The 10,451-nt window shown below is 61.2% G+C and overlaps 1 protein-coding gene across 1 annotated transcript; it reads right to left on the reverse strand.

The window, feature by feature from the left end:
* Positions 1-287: 287 nt before the first annotated feature.
* On the reverse strand, positions 288-9,796 carry LOC123353704 (protein crumbs homolog 3-like). The gene is made up of 4 exons (XM_044995058.1): positions 9,686-9,796; positions 4,823-5,089; positions 1,178-1,224; positions 288-681 (listed from the first exon to the last, which is right to left on the reverse strand). Exons 1-4 carry the CDS (start codon positions 9,753-9,755, stop codon positions 478-480), a joined length of 588 nt encoding a protein of 195 aa, XP_044850993.1. The 5' UTR covers positions 9,756-9,796; the 3' UTR covers positions 288-477.
* Positions 9,797-10,451: the final 655 nt, after the last annotated feature.

A 10,451-nucleotide genomic window follows, 5' to 3' on the forward strand; every position in this document is an offset into this window, starting at 1 on the left:
AGAGTCACTCCCCATCTGCAGCCTGCAATGCAAGCTGAGGCCGGCTCGGTAACCCGGGCAGCTTCAAGCACAACCCCCCTGCAGCCGGCCCCGGGACAGACAGACACTGACCGAGGTAGGGGAGATTACAGGACACGTGTGAGACGCAGACGGGGGTGGATGGGGAAGGATAAAGTGGTCCACCAGGAGGCGATGTTGCGCAGCACCAGCATGGCCAGCAGTTTCGCAGGCAAGCTGCCCCGGGCTGCCCCTGGCTGGGCGGCACCCCCCCCACACACACTCCCCCGCAGCAGGAGGGCGTAGGTTCAAATCCGATGCATCCAGCGACGAAGACGTCGGCTCCTTCCAGCCAGCAGAGAGCAAGGAGGCCCCCCCCCCCCCGCCAGGTGTGCAGCTGGCTCTGGAACCGCAGGGTCCAGCCGGTGCAGAGTCTGCCAGTCTGGGGAGGGGGTGTGTGTGACCCCCCCTTCCCCCGGGTCAGATCAGCCGCTCCTCGGGGGGCAGTTGGAGGTTAGCGTTCGTCACCACCCGAGCACCCACCTGCTCCTCGTTACTTGGCCGGTAGGTGCCCTCCGTCTGCCGCCTCTCCCGCACCTTGAGCGCCCCGAAGATCACGAGTCCAATAAGCAGGAGACCCCCGACTAGGGAGGGGACAATGATGGCCGCCAGCCGCTCCGACTCCTGCCAGGAGGGAGCGGGGGAAGAGTGAGACGGAACCAGAATCATGCCCTGCCCAGCTCCCCGTGGGCGTGGCGGGCAGAGAGGTGCCATGGAGGGGGGGCTGTGTTAGCAATGGGAGCAGGAGGCTGATGCAGAGGAGAACACTCTTGCACAGAGGGGAGAACGCTGCATGCACAAGGGAGCCGGGCATTCAACCCAGGGCAGGGTTGGAGCTGAGGATCGAGGGGGGAGGAAGGGGGGTTACCCCAGGAGCCAACCAGGAGCGTGGGAGGTAAAGACAGGGGCTCCCCAGAGGAGGTGGTGGACAGGGGTGGGGAGCTAGGCCTCCTGCTCCAGATCCCTCCCCCTTCCCAAATTGGAACCCCCCCACACACATACCCTGTACAATATCTCCAAGCTTCCAGCCTCAAGTTCCACTCAAGTCTCTCTCCCCAGTGCATGCTGGAATAACGCCCCCCAACACACACAGCTGATCTGCCCCCCCCAGCCTACTTACCGTGAGCCCTGATGCGGGTGTGGGTGTCGTGGTGCTCCCGTTCGTGGCTTGATTTAAAAGAGGAATAAAGAGAACAGAGCTTAGCGTGGGGAGGGGTACGGCAAGGGGGTGCGATAAGAGGCTTTGATGTTAGGAGGCCTCTGCTGGAGTATATCCCCCCCCCCCGCGATCAGAGAGCTCAACCATGGCACTGATGCTACGCAGGCACCAGCACCACCATGCAGCCACCTCTGGGGTGCGGTGTGGCAGCCGGTTAGCCACTGCAGAGCAATAGTTTAGGACAGGAAATGAAGGAGATTCCCAGTTTCAAGTGCACCAGGGCAGGGGGAAGGTTATTTAGGGAGGCAGCAGCCTGGGGTTATCCAAGTGAGCTGTCACATCCTCCCTAAACTATCACCACCCCAATTCCTGGAAAAGTGCCATATGGAGTGACCTTTAATGACCCCAATGGGACAGAGCCCCCTACCGAGCCCAGCCCCTGCTCCCTGTACCACAGCGCCCCCTAGTGCCACAGTGGGACATTGGGGCCAGCACTGACAGCACCCCCGCAGCCCACTCCCTGCAGCACAGCACCCCTCTGGCACCACCCCGGGGGGGCTTCTGATTCTGCCTTCTGGGGGCCCTTCACCAAGCAGACAGTATCACTTCCAGCAGAAACCACGGTTTGCCTGAAGGTCTCTGCTACCCCGACAGCAACCTGGCCCAGTGCTGCCCCCGCCCAGGAGCTCAGCTCAGCAAGAGAAACCCATCAACTACCACCTGGGGAGGTGTGATGGTAGTCCCTGTCCAGCAGGGGGCAGCAGTGCACACAAGCCAGCCCCTATGCTCCTCCAACCCAGCCCCCCCTCCCCCCAGCTCTAACCACTAGACCCCACCCCCACCCCTGCCAGGGCTGGGGACAGAACCCAGGTGTCCTGACTCCCAGCCCGCTCTGCTCTAACCACTCATCCCCACTCCCCTGCCGGGGCTGCGGGCAGAACCCAGGTGTCCTGACTCCCAGTCCACTCTGCTCTAACCACTCATCCCCACTCCCCTGCCAGGGCTGGGGACAGAACCCAGGTGTCCTGACTCCCAGCCCACTCTGCTCTAACCACTCATCCCCACTCCCCTGCCAGGGCTGGGGGCAGAACCCAGGAGCCCCCGATTCCCAGCTCTAACCACTAGCCCTACTCCCAGCAGGTCTCCCAATATCGATGGTACAACTCAACCGCCCCCCTGGGCTCATCCCCGCAATCCAAGCTCTGCTCCCCCATGCACCATCCAGCCTCCTAGGGTGCGGGACTCTCCCTCCAGTCTGTAAGCAACACGCTGTTCTCTGTGCCAGGCCAGCCGCTCCCTTCCTTTGCCTCGCCATTATGCAGGAAGGGAACTACAGCTCCCAGGCTGCCCCTCTCTGCTCCATCCTGCCCTGCCCAGTCGCCAGCCTGGCCTTCAGCCCACGCTCCCAGCTCCAGGGTGATTGTGCGAGAGCAGGTCAGGCCTGAACAGGCAGCTGGGAGGGGCTGGAGCCCTTCCCAGGACCCAGGTGCGACTCAGAGCTCTGGGATCCAGCAGGAGGGGGGGCCCTGGTATGCACAGGACTCTCCCCGCACAGTAGAGATGGTCCCAAGTCACCCCCACCCCCTCCCCGCTTTGCTAGTCAATGGCAGAACTGGGGATAGAACCCAGGAGTCCTGGCTCTCAGCACCCCCTTCTAAATCCCACTCCCCTCCCAGAGCTGGGGATAGAACCCAGGAGTCCTGGCTCTCAGCACCCCTTCTAAATCCCACTCCCCTCCCAGAGCTGGGGATAGAACCCAGGAGTCCTGGCTCTCAGCACCCCTTCTAAATCCCACTCCCCTCCCAGAGCTGGGGATAGAACCCAGGAGTCCTGAGTCCCAGTATACACACCGCTCTAACCACTAGACCCCACTCTCCTCTGAGTGCTGGGGATAGAACCCAGGAGTCCTGAGTCCCAGTATACACACCGCTCTAACCACTAGACCCCACTCTCCTCTCAGTGCTGGGGATAGAACCCAGGAGTCCTGGCTCCCAGCCCCTCCCTGCTCTAACCACTCCCCTCCCAGGGCTGAGAATCCAGCAGCCCCTACTCCTACCCCACCCCACCCCCCAAGCCCTAGATCCTACCAGGGTTGGGAATGGAACCCCAGAGCCCTGGTTCCCAGCTGCCCTGCCCGCCCCCACTCTAACCACTAGCCATTACTGTGCAGCCTGGATACAGTTTCCAAGGCAGGCGGAGTCCTTGCTTGATAAGGATTTTGGACCTTCCCCCTCTTTGCCCAGAGCTGTAAGTTACATACTGGGGGCGGGAGTTGAAACTGTTTGTTTGATGCATTTGGGGGGGGGGTCTTAAAACTCTTATAGGTGTCTCCACCCATAAACAGAGACACACGGGACGGGGTGCTAAGAGATCGGCCAGTCCCAGGGACATTCCCCCAACAGAGGTGACTCACCCCCTGTTCCAGCCGCTCCCTCCCCCACCCCCTCCAGGGTGTGGATCCACCTGTGTCAGGCTCTGAAACCCAGCGCCGGGACAACTGAAACCCGGCTCTGCGCCAGGGCTGGTGCGGGGCCCGGGACAGGACGGGATCAAGCCGTAACAGGGAAGGGGCCTTCCACAAACACACCTGCGGTTTGCCCTGGCGGGAGGGGGGCAGCAGCAATGGCCGTGGGGGGGGGGTGTCTGGAGACTGAGAGCCACAGGATCTGCCCTGGGAAGCTGCTGGGGGGGTGGGGAGGGGGCAGGTGTTGTATGCTGGCCCCATTAAAATCTAGTCACCTGCTTCAGGCATCAACTCTATTATATGGATTACGGTAGAGCCCCCATCATGGCCAAGGACCCCACTGTGGTGGGTGCTGAACATTCTTTATAAGGTGTATTACGGTAGCACCTCAGAGCCCCCCCCCCCCCCCAGGGTACTGTATGTTCCTTCTCCCATGTAATAACACCAGTGGAAGATTTAAAGGGGGGGGGAGAATAATCAAACCTCCCAATCCGGGCCTTGCATGCCAAAGGGTGACACCCCCTCTCCCAACCTCCCTACCATTGCATGCAGGGATCGTTCTTGCAACCACAGAAATGCAGCCACCTCTGGGGTAGAACAGGGCAGCTGGTTAACAGCCACGCAGCTGTTAACTGTGCAGGGATCGCTCAGCCAGTGCTGAAATGCAGCCACCTCTGGGGTGGGGCATGGCAGCCGATTAACTGTGCCCATCACCCCTCTGCTGGTAAACACACAAGAGGGTCAATGCTCTGTGTTTTGGTCTGACCCAGGCAATGCTGGGTTGACCCCAGTGCTGCGGCCGCATCCCCGGTGACCAGAATCTAAAGCCATGGAGTCCCCGCATTCCAGCTGCCCCGACTAACGACAGCCCAGCAGCAACTTTAGTCAAGCTAAGCTGCCGCCTCCTGCCAGGGGGACTTGCCCGCAGCAGATCTTGCTAGCACCGGGCTTCAGTGAATGATTCTATCCACTTTATTGCCGTGGGGGGGCACCGCTGCCCTCTGCTGCATGGAATCAGAACTGCTCAGATGTGTGTCATAGGGCCTATACTGCCTATAGGGAGGGGGAGTCTCCTTCCGGTCCTGGGCCGTTGGAGCAGCAAGATGCGTGTAAGCAGATGCACTTGACAACCCACCACCTACCTTGGCCCAGGGCCGTCTGTAACAGGGACTGCAGGGCCACGACCAGGAGCAAGGGGTGACTGTAGCCCGCCATCGCTCCCCCGGATGTCTGGGAGGGAGGGGGGGACATGGGGCGGTCACGCCCCCTCTCCCTAGGGGGACCACAATCCTGATGGTGCAACCGGAGCCCAGCCTCCTGCTTCCCAGCGTCCTCAGCCCGTTGGGGGGCGTGGGGGGCCCTTGGAGATGGGGATGACAAGGAACCGGCAGCCCCCAGGGTTTCAGCACCTGGGAAAGGACAGTGAGAAAGGGGTCAAAGCCACTAGTAACCCCCCCCCGCCCCCTCAGTGACACCCTCCCCCAGCTCTGCAACCTTTAGACCCACAGACCACCAAGCCTACCCCCCTCCACCAGGTCGGCTCTTCTGGGCATGCTACGATCCGTCCACGTACTTGGATTGGCGTGAAATTTGCTGCACCTCATGGGGGCGCCGGGGAGGGTCCGTGGTCCGAATTTGGGGTCGTTTGAGCAAGGGATTCTGGAGCTTCCCCCCCCCCCCCAGCATTTACAACCTCTCGTGGAGGTTGGTTGGTTTGCTTCCGTGCACCCCCGTGGCTCCAAGGATGGCTGGGATCCTCCCCGGACTGAGCTCGGTTGCTCAGGATTTCTCTCAGCCAGTTCCTTTGGCAGGGGCCGGGGTTGTGCTGAAGTCACTAAAGGGTTAAGTTAGGAACTCAGCGCGCCAGGAGCTGGAGTCAGGGAGAACGGAACCGGGCACGTGCAGAAATAACCCTAGGCTCTTATCTAGCCAATCCCAAAGCGCTTTACAAGGGAGGTCGCAATCATTCCCCCCATGGGGAAACTGAGGCACGGCAGAGCAGGAAAGTGGCTTGCCCAGGGTCACCCAGCAGGCAGAGCTGGGCCTAGGACCCAGGTGTTCCAACCCAAGGCTCCGTCTGCTAGGCCACACTGCCTCCTCTAGCCAGCCTAGGCCTCAGCTGATGCAGCCTTCAGCACCGTGCTAGGCAAGCGTGACGCTGCTCCTCGTGGGGCTGCCTCCGGGATAGAATCCAGCCCCAACGCAGCTGGAAGCAGACATCACCGTGCCAGCCTAGCAGACAGAGCCCTGGGCACTATCCCCAGTTCTGACCCTCTGGGTGACCTTGGGCAAATCACTGCCCCGCTCCGTGCCTCAGTTTCCCCATCCGTACAATAAGAGAAAACAAGACCGCCCTGTGTCCCAGCAGGGATTGGGAAAGTTTGTTTAGACAAGTGCTTCGGGGGCAGGGACTGTCTCTTTTATTCTTTGTCCAGCACCTCGCCCCGGGGGATCCCACCTCATTCTCGGTCGGACCTGCCCACCCAGCGAGAGTGCACACAGCTTACTAAGCTTCTGCCTGGGACCAGCTACGGGCAGAGAGATTCCTCCATCTGCGGCAGCAACTGGGCCCTCGGCAGGCCGGACGTTCCCCTCTCTCCCTCTGGCGGAATCTGCCTTTTCCAGTTTCCACCCCCCAAATCAATCAAGGTGCTTAGAACGTGCCCAGAAATTCTGGAATCATGAGGCTAAATCTGTGAAAGCTTGTGAAGACCCTGGTTTGTAGCCAGACGGGGGCCGTGCAAAGTATCTAGAAAGCCGCACGCCCCACCCATTAGTGGTCAAGCTCAGGAGTCCGTAAGATCTACCTGGTGGCCCTTCTGCGTTGTCCGAAACGCAATAACTTTGCAATGCCCTGTCCGATCACTTCCAGGGATATTTTGGGGCAGCACCCTGTCGATTTGGGGGATGATCAGAAAAACTGCAGGGGTGGCGGAGAACAGCAGACACACGGAGCCCCCCCAACATCTGGTGGGTAGATCCCTGAGCTTTGACCAGGGCTGAATCGGCTCCAGATCAAAGAACCAGCAGAAGGCACGAAAAGGAAGTCCAAGAGATAATGGTGGGGAATGGGGCACACAGAGCCCCTGGCAGGGGGTGGATAGGGGGCTGAGAGGAATGGGGAACCCTGAAATGGGGTGCACAGAGTCACTGACAGAGGGGAGCACAGGTAGAAGGAGCCTCCTTGGTGTGTGGAATGAAGTTTCTAGTGATCCAGCCCTTTGGAGATGCAAATGTCTTCATCAGGAGGAGGATTTCAGGCCCTAGGCTGTTCCTGTCAGCCAGGGCTGCCCAAATTAGGCAGGACAAAGCTCGAAGGGGCAGGGTGGGGTGTAGCAAACCTGCCATGGCCCCTGCTCAGGGAGCCCTCTCCACAGAACAGACCCTTTTCCCATCCCTGCTGCTCTCAGCAGATCCTCATCCTAGTCACATTGGAGCTGCTGCTGCATCTTCCGTGCAAGCGGCCAGGGTACCAAAGCACCGCACGGACCTTGGCCGAATCCAGCCTCCCAACGCCCCGGGAGGAAGGCAAGTGTTACAGATGGGGAAACTGAGGCACCAAGCAGGGACAGGACTTGCCCCAGCGAGAGGGAGGCAGAGTGCTGGGCCAGCGCACAGCCAGATACAGAAACCAGGAGTCCAGACAGCGAGTCACTGGCAGAGCTGAGAACAGAACCCAGGAGTCCGGGCGTTTGATCCCCGGCTCTAACCAGCGGCAAATGCCTCCAGAACTGGGAATAGAACCCAGGAGTCCTGGCTGTCAGCTCTAAGCTAGAGAAGACACTATTCCCAGGTCCGGGAAGGAATCCAGGAGTCCTGGCTCCTGTCCCAGCCCTCCCTGCTTTACCCACTGCTCCATACTCCTTGTGGTTCCCATCCCAGGAAAAACCCAGCCTGTTTCCCCAACCCCATCAGCCAATCACTCTAATAGCAGGTACCGCCACGAACCAAACCCAAATTTCTTCCAGTTGCCATCAGAAATGCTGCTCTCTGGTATTTCAAATAAGCCACAGGCCTCTGCAGACACCCACAGCCAGGTCATCTCAACAAATCCCGAACGCTCAGCAAGGTCTACGGAGAACCCGGCACGCAGCGTGGCCTAGTGGCTAGGGCTCTGGGCTGGGAACCAGGAGAGCCCAGTTCCCTTCCCAGCATGGTCATGGACTGTGGACAACTCACTGTGCCTCAGTTTCCCCTCCCACCTATTTAGACTGCAAGCTCTTTGGGGCTGGGCCTGCCTCTTGCCAGAGGCTATTTATCAAGGGGGCCAGGATAGAAGCCGCACACGCTTGCTTAGGGAGCATGGTTTAGTGGCTAAGACACAGGCCTGTGAATCAGACCCGGGATCCACTCCCACTTCTGCCCGACTCCCTGAGCCTCCTCCAGCCAGTCACTCTCCCGTGCCTCAGTTTCCCCTGCTACCCTGTGAAAACTCTTTTCCCCTCTCATCTATTTTGATTCCCTGCCCCCACAGAGCTTACACGGCCACACCCAGCACACCGGGGCCCTGCTCACCTTTGGGGGCACTAGAGGAACCCAGATGATAAGGTAAAACCCACCGGGCCCAGAGTTCCCAGGGAGAAGCCGCCACTCTCCATACCCCTCCTCCCGGCCAGGGGGATGAACAGCGGGGGGCAGCTGTGCAGGTGAACGTGGGGTGCAGGTCCCGGTGGGCCACGAGGGGGCTGCCACACCAAATTTCCCTGGTGTGGACACACATTTGGGGCAGGGCCCACCTTTCTACTGAGGCTCCCGGGCGTGTGCAGAACAGGAGGACCTTGGGGACTTTGGTATGCGGGGCAATGGGGGGCACACAGAACCCCCTTGGGAAGGGGGCGCCCTGGTATGGGGGAGGGGAAATGGGGGACCATGGGATGGGGGAAAGTGAGGGAGGTGAGACACAGAGCAGCTGGCATGGGACAGCCCAGCATTGGGGAAGGGGGCACAGAGAGGAGGGGACCTTGCCATGGGGGGGGGGGTCTGAGGGGCACAGAGCCTCTGGCATGAAGGCAGCGGCAGGGGGCGGGGGGAGATAGCAAGGAATCATTCAGTCCCCAGCCAGATTCCTGCCCCCCTAAGCACGAGCCCAGGTCACAGATCACAGACCTCATTTTTGGCCCTCAGCAGCAGGAGCCACCAGCCCCGCAAGGGCAAATCTCCAGCCCTCTCCCAGATCCTGCGGCAACATCCCAAGCCACTCAGGGCTAGCGATGGCCCCCCAGGGCTAGTGATGGCCCCCCAGCCTAGCCCACTCCAGCTCCCCCCCCATGCAAGGCCCTGCCAAGTCCATCTCAGGGCAGGGAGATGGTTTTAAAGAAACGGGGGTGCCCCTGGGTCCCATCCCCCCATATCGACTCCCTCTGTGGGTCCCAGCCCAGCTGGGCCTCGCTGGTCAATTTTTAACCCAGCTGATTAAGCACAAACCCAGTGAAAGTCACCCAGAGCTCATTAACCCCGCGTGTGCCACCCCCGCCCAGAGCGACCCCCTCCCCAGCCCCCTCCAGCCGGGGCTACTCCCGGAAGGGGGGTGGGGCTCCCCCGAAGGAGGAAGCACCCGGGGAGACCAGGAAACCCGGTCTCCAATATGAATCAACTCCAGGCACCCGATCGCCTGGGTTCCCAGGGGCGGCCAGGCCTCTCGCCGCCTGTGCCCTGGGCTGGGATCACCGCTCCCACGCCACGGTGGGCCCAGGCTGGGGGTGGGTGTAGGTAACCCCGGGGGGGGCATCTCCCCACCCCGATCTGTGGCACCGGAGAAACCAGACCCAAGGTACAGGTGGGGGGGGGGGGGCACAGACCAGCCTCCACCAGCAGCAGCCAAATTCCAAGGGGGGGGGGAGGGGGGAGTTGCCTCCCCCCCCGCCCCGGAGGGTCCCCTGGCATTAAATGAAATGGGAGGGGGGAGTCCAGGCTCTCTTAAAGGGGCAGAGGGGGTTTCTTTAGCCCTGCCTGCTCCATAGGTGGGGGCTGCCCCATAGAGCCCCGATCCCCTTCCCCGCACTCACCGGCCCTGACCCTCCGTCCGCTCCCTCCCAGGGCTGCGATCTGGCCAGCTCCGCCTTCCCTCTCGCCCATGTGACCCAGGGGAAAGCAGGTGCCTCCCTCCTCCCGCACCTGAGGCAGCCAGGCAGGTAGGCCCCGCCCCCCTGCTCACCTGGGCGGGGCTCACCTGAGCCCCAGCGGCATCAGCCTGGATCAAGGGGCTCCCTCTGACCCCCCTGTCCCAGGATGCCCCAGAGAGCTGGCGATCTCCCGGGCCTATCTGTAGCCAAGGGGATCCTGCCCCCCAAGGTAAGGGGAGATCGGCCCAGCCCGCCTGAGCTCGGCTCCGGGGCAGCCACCCCCACACCTGCCCCACCCGGAGAGGATGGAGCCTCTTTTCCACACGCAGCTGCAGCCATAAGGTGCGCAGCCCCCGGCTGAGATCAGGGGCCCCATTGGGCCAGGCGCTGCACAGACACAGCGTGAGAGAAAAGCCCTGCCCCAAAGAGCTCAGATGCTAAATATACAAAAGGCGGGAGGGGAAACTGAGGCACGGCACGGGGTGGGGGTGAGTTGCCCAAGGTCAATGGCGGAGCTGGGAGTCAAATTAAGCTCTCCTGACGCCTAGCCTCGTGCCTGATTCCACTCGATCCCATGTGCAGCTTTGCTCACGTACGTAGCCCATTGGCTTCAATGACGGTTACTTGCCTGAGTAAAGCAGGTCACGCTTGCAGCAATTAACCAGAAAGGCTGTTTTTGCAGTTGAGGCCGTAGCCTGGAGAGAGAGGG

The sequence above is a fragment of the Mauremys mutica genome, chromosome 20 (genome assembly GCF_020497125.1).
Source record: "Mauremys mutica isolate MM-2020 ecotype Southern chromosome 20, ASM2049712v1, whole genome shotgun sequence".
NCBI lineage: Eukaryota > Metazoa > Chordata > Testudines > Geoemydidae > Mauremys > Mauremys mutica.

Excerpts from the sequence above, each read along its gene's own strand:
- LOC123353704 (XM_044995058.1), bottom strand. The coding sequence starts at position 9,755 with ATGGGCGAGAGGGAAGGCGGAGCTGGCCAGATCGCAGCCCTGGGAGGG. Across the intron at positions 1,225-4,822 it reads ACAGACGGCCCTGGGCCAAG|CCACGAACGGGAGCACCACG; the intron begins GTAGGTGGTGGG and ends TTTTAAATCAAG. Across the intron at positions 682-1,177 it reads CACCCGCATCAGGGCTCACG|GAGTCGGAGCGGCTGGCGGC; the intron begins GTAAGTAGGCTG and ends CCCTCCTGGCAG.